The sequence below is a fragment of the Diceros bicornis genome, chromosome 34 (genome assembly GCF_020826845.1).
Source record: "Diceros bicornis minor isolate mBicDic1 chromosome 34, mDicBic1.mat.cur, whole genome shotgun sequence".
Taxonomy (NCBI): Eukaryota; Metazoa; Chordata; class Mammalia; order Perissodactyla; family Rhinocerotidae; genus Diceros; species Diceros bicornis.
This window is the reverse complement of record NC_080773.1, coordinates 24,566,358-24,582,851: the sequence shown is the minus strand read 5'-3', so window position 1 is coordinate 24,582,851 and position 16,494 is coordinate 24,566,358. Positions and strand designations below refer to the sequence as shown.

General features: G+C 59.0%; 3 protein-coding genes across 6 annotated transcripts; all 3 read left to right on the top strand.

Moving 5' to 3' along the window:
- Positions 1 to 2,412: 2,412 nt before the first annotated feature.
- On the top strand, positions 2,413 to 4,793 carry KCNA7 (potassium voltage-gated channel subfamily A member 7). Of its 2 annotated transcripts, none has more exons than XM_058529834.1 (2): positions 2,413 to 3,049; positions 3,948 to 4,793. In XM_058529834.1, exons 1-2 carry the CDS (start codon positions 2,495 to 2,497, stop codon positions 4,755 to 4,757), a joined length of 1,365 nt encoding a protein of 454 aa, XP_058385817.1. In that variant the 5' UTR covers positions 2,413 to 2,494; the 3' UTR covers positions 4,758 to 4,793. The 2 variants fall into 2 exon arrangements, 1 of the variants encoding a protein (XP_058385817.1); XR_009216725.1 differs by lacking the exon at positions 2,413 to 3,049 and adding an exon at positions 3,387 to 3,471 and having other exon boundaries at positions 3,948 to 4,010.
- Positions 4,794 to 8,954: 4,161 nt separating this feature from the next.
- On the top strand, positions 8,955 to 11,527 carry NTF4 (neurotrophin 4). Of its 2 annotated transcripts, XM_058529842.1 has the most exons (3): positions 8,955 to 9,067; positions 9,654 to 10,227; positions 10,824 to 11,527. In XM_058529842.1, the coding sequence occupies exon 3, from the start codon at positions 10,836 to 10,838 to the stop codon at positions 11,466 to 11,468; it is 633 nt and encodes a 210-aa protein (XP_058385825.1). In that variant the 5' UTR covers positions 8,955 to 9,067; positions 9,654 to 10,227; positions 10,824 to 10,835; the 3' UTR covers positions 11,469 to 11,527. The 2 variants fall into 2 exon arrangements, with proteins under 2 accessions (XP_058385825.1, XP_058385823.1); XM_058529840.1 differs by lacking the exon at positions 8,955 to 9,067 and having other exon boundaries at positions 9,571 to 10,227.
- A 1,115-nt stretch (positions 11,528 to 12,642) lies between these two features.
- On the top strand, positions 12,643 to 16,210 carry SAXO3 (stabilizer of axonemal microtubules 3). 2 transcript variants are annotated; one of them, XM_058529827.1, is made up of 5 exons: positions 12,643 to 13,026; positions 13,945 to 14,145; positions 14,245 to 14,406; positions 15,156 to 15,283; positions 15,821 to 16,210. In XM_058529827.1, the coding sequence occupies exons 1-5, from the start codon at positions 12,955 to 12,957 to the stop codon at positions 16,185 to 16,187; spliced, it is 930 nt and encodes a 309-aa protein (XP_058385810.1). In that variant the 5' UTR covers positions 12,643 to 12,954; the 3' UTR covers positions 16,188 to 16,210. The 2 variants fall into 2 exon arrangements, with proteins under 2 accessions (XP_058385810.1, XP_058385809.1); XM_058529826.1 differs by lacking the exon at positions 12,643 to 13,026 and adding an exon at positions 13,265 to 13,664.
- Positions 16,211 to 16,494: the final 284 nt, after the last annotated feature.

The window sequence follows — 16,494 nt, the reverse complement described above, 5'->3', positions numbered from 1 at the left end:
TGTTGTACGCTTTAAATGGGTGAATTGTATGGTAAGTGAATAGTAGCTCAATAAAACTTTAAAAAACAAAAAGAAAGAAAGTGGGCGGCCAGGGTAGGGTGGAGGGCAAAACAGATGGAAATGGAGCGGGCAAAATAGATGGGCTTAGAGTAGCGAGAAGTCCCGTTCTGGTTATCTATTCCCGCAGTGTTTGTAACATACCCAGAGACTGCATGGCTGAAAACCACAAAGATCACTTATTTCGCTCACAAGTTTACAATCTGGGGGGAAGGCTTATCTCTGCTCCAGGAGCATCAGCGGGGGTTGCCTGGCTGGCGCAGGATGTGCTTCCAGGATGGCTCACTCACGTGGCTGCAGGTTGGTGCTGGTGATCAGCTGTGCGTTTAGCCAGGGCCAAGGGCCAGTACCCTAGCGTCCTCTCCACATGGGCCTTGCCAACTGGCCTGCAAAAGTGTCTCAAGGAAGAGGGTGGGGCGGAAAGTTGCCTTTTATGACCCAACCTCAGAAATCACATGCCATTCCTTCCGAGGGGGTCTGTTAGTTGAGGGAGTCACCAAAAGCCGGGGACATGGACTCCATGAGATAGGGTGTGGTAAGGCTCGGGACCACCTCATAGGACAAGAAATGTGGTCTTTCTTGGAAAAGACAATCCAGTACAGGCTAGGTTTCAGCAGGATCATCTATGGGGATACTAAAATTACTAAGAACTACGACAGTAGTTTTAGAGGGATGGATAGGATCTAAAATCTTCCGTGAAAGAGCGGGAGTAGTCACAAGGGAAAGGGGTGAGTTCATTAGGGAAGGATGGGAAGAGCTGTCCACGGAGAGCTTGACCTTCAGAGGAGCTGCGGGTGGTAGAAGTGTCTGGAAGTGGCAAAGGAGAAGCACCCACCTTCAGGCCCAGTGGGCGGAGAGTGTAAGAGGCGTGGCTGCAGGGAGGAGGAGGGCTGAGTTCACACAGAGTTTCGAGATCCATGAAGAGGGGTGTCTTTGTGGTCTCCGAGAATGAGAGACAAGAGGAGACAGAGAAGAAAGGAGACAGAGACCAGAGAGAAGGGGGGAGAAAAGACTAGAGAGATAAGGGGGACAGAGACCCAGAGAGAGGAATACAGAAATCCAGAGGGATGGTGACATAGCATCCGAGAAAGAAATTGTAGAGCGCCAGAATTCTCAGGGAGTTATAACTTTTAGTGTTTCTCTCTAGTCCCCCAGCAGAGGGCGCCCGGGACCCCATTCCCTGGAGTCCGGGTAACCAATCCCCACCACTTCCCCCCAAGCCCATCCGATAGGCTAGATGGGGCTATTTTTACGCGGTGTCATTGGACACCGGTGGCTGGAAGGCCATCGTCTGTCTGTCCTTCGGTCCCTTCGAGTGACCCTGCGGCATCTCCACAGCCCACCCCCCACCTGTTCCTGGTAGGCCCTGCCTCCTTCTGCACTATTCAGGGCTACAGCTCAGGACTTGCTGGATTCTCAGACCGTCTGGCAGAGAATTCAGGTGGAGACCCCGGGGAAGACCCTGGCGAGGGGACCGGGTGAGGTGCGCACATGCTCATGGTTTGCAGCTGCTGGAGCTTCTCCAGGACCGAGCAACCACTAGGATAGGGTCGGAGCCGACCTAGAGCGCTAGTCAGAAGAGAGATTCAGAGATATGACTCCGGAGACCCTGAGGGCTCCAGAGGTCCTGAGACAGAGATTCGCGGTAATTCAGAGATACAGGGAAAGAAAGAGACCCAAAGGGGAGCCCCAGAGAAATCCAGGGACAGAGACACAGAGGGCTAAGAGATAATAAGAGAGAAGAGACCCAGAGAGACAAGAAGCAGAGAGACCCAGACAGAGGGGAGAGACAGAGAGCAAGGGAGACAAGAGATAAATAGAGACAGATCCCCGAGAAACAAGAATCAAAACAAAGACGGAGATCCGGAGACACCCAGAGACACAGAGACTGACAGAGACCCCCAGAGACACAAAGTCCTCTAGAACGGCAAAATTCAGAGACAACTGACTCATAGAGATACTCAGAAATATATCCCTGGCAGACCCAAAGCGAAGCCAGACGCGGAAACATACAAGAGAACGAGAGAAAAGAGAGGTGGAAATTTGTGACTCCAACAGAGGGGCTCAGATATTCATAAAAAAGGGACAAGAGACGCACATGGAAACCCGGAGACACGCAGGACAGCGATCCCGAGCGATAGAGAGACAGAGGGAAAGGGGGCCGGAAAGCGGGATAGACGCGGAGAAAGCGCAGCGCGGCGGCGGCCGGGGGGAAAGGCGGGCGCCCCGGCAGAGGGCGCGCGGCCGCCCTCTGCCCCGCCGGGGTCACGGCGCCCCCTCCCCCGCGCCCTGGCCGGACGGCTGGGCTATTTTTACGCGTGGACACCGGACACCAGGCTGGGGCGGCGGCGGCGGCGGCGGCGGCCGAGGCGGGGCCGGGCCGGGTCGGGCGTCGGGGCCACACGTCCGTCCGCGGGTCGCCGGGGCTGCGCTCGCCATGGAGCCGCGGTGCCCGCCGCCGTGCGGCTGCTGCGAGCGGGTGGTGCTCAACGTGGCCGGGCTGCGCTTCGAGACGCGGGCGCGCACTCTGGGCCGCTTCCCGGACACGCTGCTCGGGGACCCGGTGCGCCGCAGCCGCTTCTACGACGGCGCGCGCCGCGAGTACTTCTTCGACCGGCACCGGCCCAGCTTCGACGCGGTGCTCTACTACTACCAGTCGGGCGGGCGGCTGCGGCGGCCGGCGCACGTGCCGCTCGACATCTTCCTGGAGGAGGTGGCCTTTTACGGGCTCGGCACGGCGGCGCTGGCGCGCCTGCGCGAGGACGAGGGCTGCCCCCTGCCGCCCGAGCGCCCCCTGCCCCGCCGCGCCTTCGCGCGCCAGCTCTGGCTGCTCTTCGAGTTCCCCGAGAGCTCGCAGGCCGCGCGCGTGCTCGCCGTCGTCTCCGTGCTCGTCATCCTCGTCTCCATCGTCGTCTTCTGCCTCGAGACGCTGCCCGACTTCCGCGACGACCGCGACAGCCCGGGGCTCGCCGCGGTGTCCGCCGCCGGCCTGGTGAGGGGGCGGGGCCCGGGTGGTGAGAGGCGGGGTTTGGGAGCAGCTGGGGGGGGGTCCACGGGGACCTGGCCAATCAAAAGGCGGGGTAAGGGGCAGTGGGAGGCGGGGCCTCTCAGGAAGGTGGGGCTTGGCTGTGGGTGGGCGGGGCATTGGGGGCCTGTTTGGAGGACCTGGCCTATCATAGATGGGACAAGGGGCTGTGAGGAGTGGGTAACCCAGTGACAGGGCCTGACCAGGGGATTAAAACCTGGGGGTGGGGAGGGTATAGTTTAATGGAGGCGGGGCCTGAGGATCTGAATAGGAGGCCTATCAGAAGGCCAAGAGGACAGGTACATTAAGAAATAGAGCTGAGGTGCGGAGGAGAGCCTGACAATTCCGGGGTCTAGGCAACAACCAATGGGAAGGATGAGCTGGAGGTGGTGAGAGCAGGGGCCCGAAGAAAGCAGCTGAGGGAGCTGGAGACAGAGGGGTGGGGTCTGAGGACTGGGGTGGGAGGAATCCGTCACAAAGAAAGCCGAGCTGAGGGCTGTGAGAGGAGGGGCCCAGGATTTGGGGTACAGAAGGGTCTTGAACCATTATAGTCTGGGCTGGGTTGGGGAGGGCAGGGCGAGGACCTTCCCTATCTGAAAAAATCAACGCCGGGGGCAGGACTTTGGGAGGGAAGAGGTTGAACCTCATTCTAGCGTCATTTCAGGAGGGACCGGAAAGTCAGCCACCCAGGGACCATCCCTGGGGTCCTGGGAAGGAGTCAGGACAGCTGGGTTACTGGGGGCCTGGGGGCAGCGGCTCTTGACCAATTTGTAGATAAGTAGTTGGATATTTAAACAACAAATATGGCCGTTCCAGTGTGCCCCAGCCCTGGCGTGGTCCTCCCTGAACCCCTTCCTCCCTGCAGTTCCCTGCTCGGCTGAATGGCTCCAGCCAGCTGCCTGGACCCCCGCCTCGCTTAGATGACCCGTTCTTTGTGGTGGAGACGCTGTGCATCTGTTGGTTCTCCTTCGAGCTGCTGGTGCGCCTGGCGACCTGCCCGAGCAAGGCAGCCTTCTTCAAGAACGTGATGAACCTCATCGATTTCGTGGCCATCCTGCCCTACTTTGTGGCACTGGGCACTGAGCTGGCCCGGCAGCGGGGGGTGGGCCAGCCGGCCATGTCACTGGCCATCCTGCGAGTCATCCGACTGGTGCGCGTCTTCCGCATCTTCAAGCTGTCCCGGCACTCAAAGGGCCTGCAGATCTTGGGCCAGACACTACGAGCCTCCATGCGCGAGCTGGGCCTCCTCATCTTCTTTCTTTTCATCGGTGTGGTCCTCTTCTCCAGCGCAGTCTACTTTGCCGAGGTCGACCGGGCAGACTCTCATTTCACCAGCATCCCTGAGTCCTTCTGGTGGGCGGTGGTCACCATGACCACAGTCGGCTATGGAGATATGGCACCCGTTACTGTGGGTGGCAAGATAGTGGGCTCTCTGTGCGCCATTGCCGGCGTGTTGACCATTTCCCTGCCTGTGCCGGTCATTGTCTCCAACTTCAGCTACTTTTACCATCGGGAGACAGACGACGAAGAGGCCGCAATGTACAGCCACGTGGACACGCAGCCCTGTGGCCCACTGGAGGGCAAGGTCAATGGGGGGTTGGTGGATGGAGAGATGCCTGAGCTACCACCTCCACTCTGGGCTCCGCCTGGGAAACACATGGTCACCGAAGTGTGAGGGACAGTTGAGGTCTGCAGGACCTCACATTTCCCTGGAGGGAGGGAGGGGGTGGAGGGGAAGGTCAGGGGGAGGGGGTTGGGTTTAGGAAGAACTAGGTTAAGTGATAATGAGTTGGGGAACACTGAGTCTTTTTGGGTCTTCAGTTGTGTGGTTTGTTAGCTACTGTGGATACCTCCTTAGGTGGCAGTGAATGGCAATGGGTTATGCTGAGTTGACAGGGAGACTCCATTGGTTTGTATTGCATTGGGTTGTGAAAGGCTTGTGAAGCCTTTAGGGGTAGTGTTGAGATAGGTTTGGTCACATAGTTTTGTGACTTTCTTACTTCCTTGTTGGGTTGGGTTGGGTTGCGAGTCTCTCTGAGTCTTGTCCAACTACACTGTGCACGGTTCTGTGGTTTGGTGAGTCCTCTAGGGCAATGTTGGGTCAAGTTAGGTGGCCATCCATGGCATTGTTGGGACTGATTGCGTATTCATGCATAGTGTTGTGGAGTTGAGTTGAGACATGTTGGAAATTGTGTGGCTTGGTGATTCTTCTAGGGCCATGTTATTTTAGGTTCTGTGAATTTGTCAGTCATGTAGAAATCCGAAGAGTCAAGTGATAGAATGTGAGCTTTCTAGATCACATTAGGTCAAGTTGGGTTGGAACGTATGACCGTATGTCTTTCAGGGTTCTGTTGGGTTGAATTGTGTCGAGTTATGTGGCTGGAAGTTTTTCGGGGCTACATTGAGTTGAGCTGTAATGAGTTTTATGACCTTGTGAGTCTCGTAGGGCCAGTTCAGTTGGGTGGTACAACTGTTTGAGTCTCGTAGGGCCATGCTGAGTTGAGTTACATCAGCTTATGTCATTGTGAGTCCTGTAGGAATGTTGGGTTGTGTTGGACTGTATGTATGAGTTCCCTAGGGCCATGTTGGTTTGTTTTGCATTTAGTAGTAGCAAAAGGACCCAAGGATTACAGCACTGGGGAGGAATCGTGTATCACAGAGTGAGTGTGGTGTTGTGGACTCTGGAGATGAACTGAACTGGTTTGCCCAGTGTCACTCACTATAATGGGTGGGGCTGGGTTCTGTATCTGTAGATTCAGCTGTTCTTGCAGAAGGCCTCTGGGTGAACCAGGAAGATGTAGACATTCCTTCTGTTTACCCCACACCTGCTTCGTTTTTCTATTCAACCCCCTCTCTATCTGTCCTCCCCTACAGTTTTCCTTCCAGACATGGCGATCAGAGCCACACAGGAAGGGGAATGAGGGAGAAACTGTTTGTACCCTGTCCAGACATGATGGGGGGACAGAAACCCAAAGGAGGGAGACAGAGACCTGGGGAGGGATAGAGACCCAGAGAAAGGAAGAGATAGAAACCCAGAGAAGAGGGCACCAAGACCCAAAGAGAGAGGAACAGAGACTCAGAGAGGAGACAAAGACCCAGAGAGAGCGCGGAGACAGAGACCCAGATAGAGGGGGACAGAGACCAAGAGTGGTGGATAGAGACCCAGAGCGGGGGCGTCAGGCACCCAGAGAGAGAGGGACTGACACCCAGAGTTGGAGACAGACCACAGCACCCCAGAGAAAGAGAATCAAGAAAGAAAAATGCAGAAAGTCAGTGCAAAAGGCAGAAAAATGCAGTGCCCCTGAACCCGAGAGAGACACAGAGTCTCTATTCCACGGAATCACAAAAAGATCCCAAATCAGGCGTGCCACCCCATCCTCCCGCGGTCGGACAAACTGGGGGGTCCACTTTACTTTCCGGGGGAGAAAGCAGAGTCTTAGAGCATGGGAGTGGCTTCCCAAGGTCGTGTGGCCTGTCCCCCAGGGCCAGGGCTTGTGGCAGGCTGCCTGACCCCACATGTCCCCATCAGCCTGCTGGGATGCGCGGGACCTCTGCAGTCCAACAGCCTCGTTTCTCACAAACAAGGAAACTGAGGCTCAGGGGGGAGCGTGTCACCCTCACAAAGCCAAAACATTTCCAGAGGTCTTTTGGTACTAAAAGGGCATTTCGAGGAGGAGGAGGAGGCTGGTTATAATCACTAACACATATAGGGCTTCCTATGTGGCAGACATCATTCAAAGTACTTTATTGTATTAATTTATTAAAACCCATCCAGTGGTTTACAGAGTGGCGTTGTTGTTGTTATTTTTAGCTATAAACTCCCCCACCCCCCTTTTTTTTCCCGTTAAATGAAATCTTATTTAGAGCCACCGCTGTGGTGCATCAGAAGGGAACTGGTTTGAGGGGGATACTCTTCTTAGGGAGTCCCTCTTGGCAACTCAGATTGCAGCTAAGAAATTCAGTGTGGAAACCCCTGATTTAACCCAACCACCTTTTTATACAGAGAGAATAGGTACAGGTTGTGGGAAGAGTTTGATAAAGGTTGAAAATACTATAACCTTTAGGTAGTCACTTCTAACAGCAGCCTGGGAAGGGGTAAGAGACCTAGGGGTGAGGACAGGGACCCACAGAAGTGGGGAAGAGACCCAGAGAAGAGGGGTCAGAGATCCAGAGAGAGGAGGTCAGAGACCCAGAGTGAGGAAGTCAGAGACCCAGAGAGAGGGGGACAGAGACCCAGAGAGAGGGGGACAGAGACGAAGAGAGAGGGGGACAGAGACGCAGAGAGAGGGGGACAGAGACCCAGAGAGAGGGGGACAGAGACCCAGAGAGAGGAGGTCAGAGACCCAGAGAGAGGGGGACAGAGACTGCTTCCTCGTTACTCTTCTTTGAAAACTCGCCTTGCTACCTCATCAGAGACTGGGTTACATCGAGTCCCTCTGTTTTGGGGGAACTCGCTGGGTGCTTAGGAATGGGGGTGTGTGTGGAGAGGTCAAGGACCTTGACCTCTGGGACCTTGACTGGGAAGTGCCCCTCCCCCCCTCCCCCAATAAACAACTGTAGCCGCCTTCAGCCGCCTTCTATGTTGCTTTGGCTGGGCTGGGGAGGAGGAGAGGGGAACACCCTAATCTGGGGACACCCTTCCTGCCACCTTGCCATGCTATATTTAGACTGAAGGAGGGGTATGGGATGACCCCCCTCCCCAAGGCGGGTGTCAGTTTTCCTCCCGAAAATAGCTCCGGAGGAGGGGTGCAGGGCCCTGCAGAAGGACTGTCCTGGGACTCCAAGTCCCCTCTGATCTTCGTCTGTCTTAGGGTCTCTCTCTGGGTCTCTGGCCCTCTCTTTCTCTGGGACTCTTTCCCCTTTCTCTCTCCGTTTCTGTGCTTTTCCCCCGTCTCCCTTCATCTGTCACTATTTACTTACTTTCTCTAAGCAGGTCATTCTGTTCCCAAATCATATCTTTTGTCTATCCCTGAGTCCTATAATACCTTGAATTTCTCTTCCCTGAGCTCAGGACAAGACCCTCTCCACAGTCCCCACCCAGGAAATTCCAGGAGAGGGGACTCTGTGGGAGAGCCCCCCACATCCACTGTCTCCCCCAGCCTTGGGTCTTATCACTGCCCAAGCCCAGCTGGTTAATGTCTGGCCTGGGGCTCCTGGGAAAGTGGGGATGAGAGCAGAGGGTGGGAATCTGCCCCGGGGTTGACACCGAATTGGCAAAAGAAGGCAAAGGAATCTCAGACCCAGACTCTCCGGTCTGAGAGAGGAGGAGGCTGGGGCCCTGGACTCCTGAGACTGAGGGATCAGGGGGATGGGGATCTGATTTACTGGGACCTGGGGGAAAGAGGCTGGGGGCCAGACTCCCGGGTGTGAGGGAGGAGGGGCTGGGGGCCCGGACTCCTGGGTCTGAGGGGGGAGGGGGCTGGGGCCTGGACTCCTGAGACTGAGGCATCAGGGGAATGGGGATCTGATTTACTGGGATCTGGGTGAAAGGGACTGGGGGCCTGGACTCCTGGGTCTGGGGGAGGAGGGGGCTGGGGGCCCGGAGTCCTGGGGCTGAGGGAGGAGGGGCTGGGGGCCCGGACTCCCAGGTCTTGGGGTGGAGGGGTTGGGGGCCTGGACTCCTGAGACTGAGGCATCAGGGGAATGGGGATCTGATTTACCGGGATCTGGGTGAAAGGGACTGGGGGCTTGGACTCCTGGGTCTGGGGGTGGAGGGGCCTGGCCCCCTCTCCTGGGACTGAGGCGGGCCGAGGGCTGCCGGAGCCGGGCCGGGCTTCCGAGGTCCCGGCCGGCGTGTGGAAGGCGGGATCCCCCGGCCCCTCCTCCGCCGTCGGGCGCCGCCCCGCCCCGCCCCGCCCCGCCCGGCCCTCCAGAGCGCGAGCCGCCAGGAGCCGGCGGCGAGCGGGCGTCCCTGCAGCCAGCGAGCAGGAGGAGGAGCCGCCGCCGCGCCAGGGGCAGCCGGGGGAGCCGAGGAGGGCGCCCCAGGTGAGAGCCTCCGCGCCTCCTCCCCCGGCATTCCGGCGCCCGGGTCGCCCTGCCCCCGGGTAGGGAGGGACGGGGGCGGGGCTGGCGGGGGCGGGGCTTGGCGGAGGAAACTGAGGCAGGAGGGAAGTGTCCCAGACCCGCAGCCCGTTACCTCAGCGGGGTCTCAGGAGTCGGGACCCCCAGCCTAGGTCTTCTGGGGGAGGAGGGACCTGAGAGTCCGTATTTCTGAGTACCTGGGGAGGAGGGGCCTGAATCCAGAACTCCCGGGTCTGGGAGAAGAGGGCACTGGGGGTCCGGACTCCTGGGTCTGAAGGTAGAGGGATTTGGGGGCCTGGAGCCTGCATCTGAGGGAGGGAGCTGGGGGTCTGGACTCCCGAAGGAGGAGGGGGCTGGGGCCCAGGGCCCTTGGGTCTGAGAGAGGAGGGGGCTGGCGCCTGGTCTCCTAAGGAAAGATGCAGCTGGGGACCAGGATTCCTGGTCTGAGAGGGGAGGCAGCTGGGGACCTAGACTCCTGGTCTGAGAGAGGAGGCAGCTGGGGACCTAGACTCCTGGTCCTGGTTGGGTCAACATGCGCCCCTCTTCACAGCCCCCCTTCCCGTTTCCCCATCTCGCAGCCGGGGCCCGCAGCCACTCCAGGTATGTGTAGTAGAAGTCTTGGGCGGGCCCTGGCCTGTCCTGTGAGGAGGGAACATTCCAGGAAGCAGCCTTGGGGACCCAGGGCTTCTTGAGTGTGGGCCCTCAGGGACCCGGGTGTCCAGGCCAGCCCCGCCCCCACTCTTTCTGGGAGATGAATGGGCTGAGGAGGATGTAATCTTTTCCAGCCGCCTCCATCCGCAGCCTCCCCCCACCCCCATCTGCTTCCCATCCCAGCCAGGAGCCATCACCTGGGCAGGGAAGGGGCCTCTGGGAAGGGGGCACAGCCTTGACTTTTGGGTCCCCTACATTTTAAGAGGAACACCGGGAAGGGCAGTGTTCAGGGGTTCAGGCCCCCTCCCCCACCTGCCTATATAACTTGCCCATTCACTTCTTCCCCTAGGTGGTTGCCCCCTCCCTCTCCTGAGATGTCAGGAAGGAGGGGGCCACCTCTGTCCCCCACAGGGGCCCCCCGGAGTCTGGGGGCCCCCAGCCCGGGAGCTCGCAGGTGGAGGAGGTGCTGACAGGTCTGGTAACCACACGCTGCTTCCCAGTCCCCTCTATGCCACCCTTTCCCAAAACCATAGACTTCTAGAATGTTCTAGAGAACCTGCAGTATTCACACCTCCACCAGTGTCTCCCAGCCCTGTGTCAATTTCATGGCTTTGCCTGGAAGAGGAAGTGTCTTGCCTTCTTAGGTGGCAGTTTTGAGCTGAACTTGTGTCTCCTTTCTCAGAATTTTGGAACCTCAAACTTCCTCCAGGCCGCAGGACTTAGGGTTCCTCGGGGTTGTAGAGGCAGGATGGCAGAGTGGAGTTGCTCGGACAGAGTTCGAGTCCCACCTCTGGCACTTATTTGCTGGCTGTGTGACCTGGTGCAAGTTACTAACCTCTCTGAGCCTGTATTTCCCCATTTGTTGGCTATGATTAGTAATAGTAGTAGAATAATTATGATTAATCTAGAAGTTGGACATTATCCAAGTCCTAGAATATAGGGTCCCCCAAGGTTCTACAACAAGGGCCTCCCAGTGGTTCTGGCACGCAGGTCCCCCTGGAGTGCTCCCCGTCCCCCACTAAGTTGTTACCCTCTTCTCTAACTCCAGCTTCCTTCTCTCTCTCCTCAGGTGCTCAGAGAGATGCTCCCCCACCTCTCATGCTCCCTCCCCATCCTCTTACTTTTCCTCCTCCCCAGCGTCCCAGTGGAGCCCCATCCCCCGCCCTTGCCACTGCCCCCATTTCCAGCCCCTGAGTGGGACCTCCTGTCCCCGCGAGTAGCCCTGTCCAGGGGCGCCCCCGCGGGCCCCCCTCTGCTCTTCCTGCTGGAGGCCGGGGCCTTCGGGGAGCCAGCAGGCAGCCCGGCCAACCGCAGTCGGCGGGGCGTGAGCGAGACAGCCCCAGCGAGCCGCCGGGGAGAGCTGGCCGTGTGCGATGCGGTCAGCGGCTGGGTGACAGACCGCCGGACGGCCGTGGACCTGCGTGGGCGCGAGGTGGAGGTGCTGGGCGAGGTGCCCGCGGCTGGTGGCAGTCCCCTTCGCCAGTACTTCTTCGAGACCCGCTGCAAGGCTGACAGCGCCGGGGAAGGCAGCCCCGGTGGGGGTGCAGGGGGCTGCCGGGGTGTGGACCGGAGGCACTGGGTGTCCGAGTGTAAGGCCAAGCAGTCCTATGTGCGGGCATTGACCACCGATGCCCAGGGCCGTGTGGGCTGGCGATGGATTCGAATTGACACTGCCTGTGTCTGCACGCTCCTCAGCCGGACTGGCCGAGCCTAGGCCCATGCCCGGGAACTGGGCAGGCAGAGGAAGAAAACTGGATGCTGAGGGACCTCAGGGGGGCTCTGGGCCTCCATTTGGGAACTTATCAAATGGTCACAGAATCACAGCTCTCTGATTTTGAGAGCTCAATCTGGGCAAGACAGGTGGTGAAACCAAATGGGGTTTTGAAGGATGAATAGGAGTTCTCTTGGATGAACTTGAGGGTAATGATGATGATAATAATAGCCAATATTTTCTGAGTGCCTACTGTTTATCAGCTTTAATACACAACTCGTCAGATCAACTCTGGTGTATTTGACCATTGGAGGCCCTCAGCTTCTAAATCGCTGACCACACAATCTCAGAGGACATCACCTTGCCCACCCTGGAGAGAGGATATGACAAGAAGTGGGTGAGGGGGCATAAAAACTGGAACATGTAAGCAATTAGCTGGGAGCTAGGGTTCAAATGAGAAATCTTAATTGGTCAGATAGGGCAGATGTTGGCTTAGAATATTCTGTTTTGAGGTAGTGAGCTCTCTGTCACAGTAGGAGCACAAGCAGGGCTGAATGATAAGAGGTCAGGATGCTAGAGAGTTTGCCTCTGGTGGGGAGTTGGAGTCGGGTTTCCACCCCCCTTCCCTCTCTCAATCTTTAACTCACGTTGAGAATGAAATAGACCTTAAAATGGTCTAGCTTGAGTAGGGCATGAGATTCTGACCAAGTGGCCTGCCCCCAGGCTGGGATCAGGGGTTATTTGGACACTGATAGGCCTTGAGTGAGCCAGGAAAATGTAACAGAAGGGGCCCCAGAAGCCTGAATAGGGGGGTCAGTGGGACCCTGGGCCAGGCTGCAAAAGGCAGCCTCAGTTTTCCCTGTCTGAAGAATGGGTTGGTGGGATGAGATAATGTTAAAGAGGCAGATGCCTTGACCAAAAGGTCTTTAAAGTGTGGAAGTGACAAGGGAAGTCAGGGGTAGACCCCACACCCTCAGGACACCCCTTCCTGTATTACCACTCTGTAGCCTCACACCTGTTGCCAACACACACACACACACACACACACACACACACACACACACACACACACACACACACATGCTTTTAGGACCAGCTTTGGGCTAAGGACATAGACATCGCCCCGCCCCCACCAACACAGACTGTGTTCCTGCGAAGGATGGGGGCGGCAGGGCAGGGCGGGGGTCTGGCTGCCCCCATCTTTGTGTTCCGGGTCTGTGGTTCCCACTCTTTCTCTCCGCCTCCCTCTCTGTCTCTCTGTCTCACTTCCTGTCTCTTGTCTCTGGGTCAATAGTTCTCTTTCTGTCTGTTTCTCACCGTCTCTCACCCATTCGAGTCTGTATTTCTTTCTCACTCATCAAAGCTGTTTCCGCACCCCGCCCTCTTTTTTGCTAAGTATTTCCCTGTGGGTCTCTCTCTCTTCGCCCACCCCCCATACCCAGGTGGAAGTTTTCAACCGAATCAAAGGCAGGCGGGACAGCCGAAGCCGATGCTGGCTCCTTCAGCACACACAGGGAGGGAGGGAGAGCCCCGGAGAAGTCTGGAAATCGTTACCCCCGAGGTGGGCAGTCGGGGCAGAGGGAGGAGGCGGCTGAGAAGGCTGGGACCCTGCAGGAAAGGGGGGTGCTTCTCATGGATTCCCTGATGTGCTGGGTGGTCTCTGGCCCCCCTTTCTGGATCTCTGAACCCCTCCCCCAGGTCTCTGTGCTGCCCCTTCGCTGGGTCTCTGTCCCCTCCCCCCCAGCCTCTATGTCTCTAAAACTTTAAAACACTGAAACTTTTATTTCCCCTTCTCCTCCCCCCTTTCTGCCCTCCTCTCTCTCCTCCCCATTTCTCTGAGTTTCTGTGCCCCTCTTGGGGGTCTCTGTCCCCCTCTTGCAAAGTCCCTGTCCCTCTGTGCCTGGGTCTCTTTCTCCCTCTATCCATCCATCCACACGCCTGCAGGCCCTCCATTGGCTGGGTTCAGAGTGGGCGGGTTCTGTCGCCTGGGGCAACAGCAACAACAAGCCTGCTCCTGCTTGGCTAGGGGGAGGGGGTGGGACCATGGCCGGTCGGACCCTAGCTCTGCGGTATGGTCCCCCGTGGCCCCCAATCTCTGGGACCGAGGCGCCTGGATCCTGGGCCAACTGGCATCTCACCAGCAGTGGTGTCGCGCACCCCATTATCCCATCCGTGCCCTTTCCCCCGCCCACTGTGCAGGTGAGAGGACCCTAGGCTCCCGGCTATGAGGAGACTGGGGGCCTAGGTGTCTGAAGGAGTGGCCTGGGGATCCAGACACCTGGTGCTGAGAGAAAAGCGGACTGGGGGCTCCGGCTCCTGTCCAATTGAACGAGGAGCGTCTAGGAGTCCTGGGTCTGAGAGATGGGGCCAAGGAACCTGGACGGCTGAAACTGGAGGGAGGAGGGGGATGGGGAGAAATCAGGGCTAGCCGACCGGACTCCTGAGTCTTTTCAGCTGACGTCCCGCGCCTTCTCCCCAGTCCACGGTCGCGGAGCCACTGCCCCCGGCCGCAAAGCAGGATTTGCACATCTGGGATTTCGACGAGGTCATCAGTAGATGGGAGACGACCTCCGGCTCGGCTTACGTGCCCAAGACCCATGGTGGGCCCTACGCGCAGCCCAGGGCCCCAGAGCCTGCGGACCCCACGCGGACTGTGGGGATCAAGGATTTAGGGGAAAAGGTAAGAATCTGGGATGCCGAGGTCCGCTGGGGACGGGGCTGGGGACCGCACTGGAGTCCCGTGCGCCCTCACGTTGGGTCCCCGCATCGCCTTCCGCAGCTCAGACACCGCGGCTGGCGCCTCCCTCTGATCACAAAGCACCAGTGCAGCGAGACGAGGGCGCAGTACACCGGCTGGCCCGGCCTGGACCAGCGCGCCACCTTCGGCGTCGGGCCCCAGCCCCTGGAGCTTGCGGACCACCACCGCGGGGGCCCCTCCCAGGTAGCGGGGTAGAAGGCCACGCTGGCGCGATGGGACTGACCTTAGGGCGCCTGGGGCGGGGTCGGAGGGGCTCTGAGGGTAGGGACAAGACTAGGAGACTCTGGGGCGGGGCCAGAAGGAATTTTGAGTCTGGGGGCGTGGCTAAAAGGTCTGGGGCGGAATCAAGAGGTTACATAGACTGGGGGAGGGCTTGAACCTTTTGCGGCGGGGCCAGAAGGAGGAGGGGACTGAAGACCCGAAATTCCAGCTCTGAGACTGGGGGCGCAACTAGTAAATCCTGGGGCTGGGCTAGGAGGGGATTCTGAGGCTGGGGGCGGAGCTAGGCAGAGGATATACGTGGGGGCGGGCCTTGAATATTCTTAGACGGGGTCGCGGCTGGGCAGCTCGCACTTGGGAGGAAGTAAGAATTGTTGCTTAAGGTGCTGCTGAATTCCAGTGGCCGGACCAGGAAAGTTTGCGTCTGGGGGCGGAGCCGGGAAGGTTTTTTGTGGCTGGGGGCTTGGCTTTGTGTTCGATGACGGGCAGAAAGTGTTTGGATTTTGGAGGTGAGGCTGGTAAGGGTTCTGATTTGGGAGCGAAGCTCAAGTGCGCTGGCGTGCGATTGGTCAGGAAGGATTCTGATTCTGGGGGCGGGGGTGAGCGCCTGGTCCAGGAGGACTGACGAGGCTGAAGGAAGACGGATTCTGAATCTGGGACCCAGGACTTGAAACTTCTTTCTTGCTCACCCCTCCCCCCCCGATTCTCATCAGGCTGTAATCCCCTGGACGAAGAACCCGGACCTGGCCGGCCGGGCTTTCACAGTATCCGACCAGGGCGTCCTGGACCGCCTTGAGCTCTATCTGACCACCTCGGCCCGGGACTTCCGGGCCTACCCGAAGTGAGCCTGGGTCCTCGCTCGGCGCCGCCCCCTGCACAACCCCCGTCTGGGCACGTGGGACGCCGACCCCTGGTGTCGGCTCCCCCTCTCTGACTCAGTAGTCTCAGCCTGCAGCTCCTGCTAGGGCAAGAACCGGAAGTTCAGACCCCAGCCCCTACCTCTTAGCGCCCAGGTATCCTTAGTGTCAACTCTCAGGAACATGAAGCCTGCGGACTGCCCAAGAGGGAGTTCTGGATCTGGGGGACCAGGGCGGGGCCTACTTTGATATTGGAGTCCCCAGATACTCCTTCCCAAGGATGCGAAAACCCCATATTCCAGACCCTTAAGTGCCTCGAGGACCCAGGAATCCAGGCTAGGAGTTCCCAGCCCCATCCTACCCAAAGGGTCCCCCACTCCTACAACTGTGTCCTCGCCTCGAAACGCAGGAGTTCGGGTCTGCAGCCTCCTCAGGACCCGAGGTCTGAACCTCACTCAGCCTCATCCCTAGGATCCAGCTGTGCCCTCCCCATCCTGCCTACTCCCCCCGCCCCCCAACAGGAAGGAGTTGTCTGCGTATCCCCGCAAGGACCCGCTGACCTACTGGAGCTTCGAGGATACGCCCCAGGCCTGGGGACCGCAGCGGCCACCCTGTACGCGCTGCTCTCGGCCGCCCCGGCCACCGGAGACCCGCGTGCCCCGTGTCCGCCCGGTGACGCCAGCCGTGCCGCACCGCGGGGCCTTGTCTCTGGCTCAGGAGTCCTATGGGCCCCCGCTGCACCCACTGCGCCGGCTCGACCGATTCTGCCCGCTGGAGCTGCCCTGGGGCGGCCCCCACTGGAAGCCCGTGGCGGGCATCCACAGCGTGCCGCAAGCCTACAGCACCGAAAACTCGGGCTACGGCAGCTTGAAGCCCGCGCTCTTCTGAGCCGGACGCGCCAGCCCCGCCCCGGACACGCCCCCTGGGCGAGGAGAGGCTGGAAGACAGTGACTGGGGCGCACCGGGCAGGGCTAAGATCGGGAACCCCGCCCACCACGTGGGGGCGGGACAGAGCCTGGGCCCCGCCCACTAGGCCCTGGGCGGGGCGAGCCCCACACACTCTCGCTCGACTGCGGGGGCGGGACTGAGCCGGGAAAAGACGTTTTGGGGCGGTGGGCCAGCGGGCGGGACGCGCCCTCTGCGGTAGACAGGGAGCGCTTATATTAGTCAATGACAGAGTTCAATGGCCTATAAC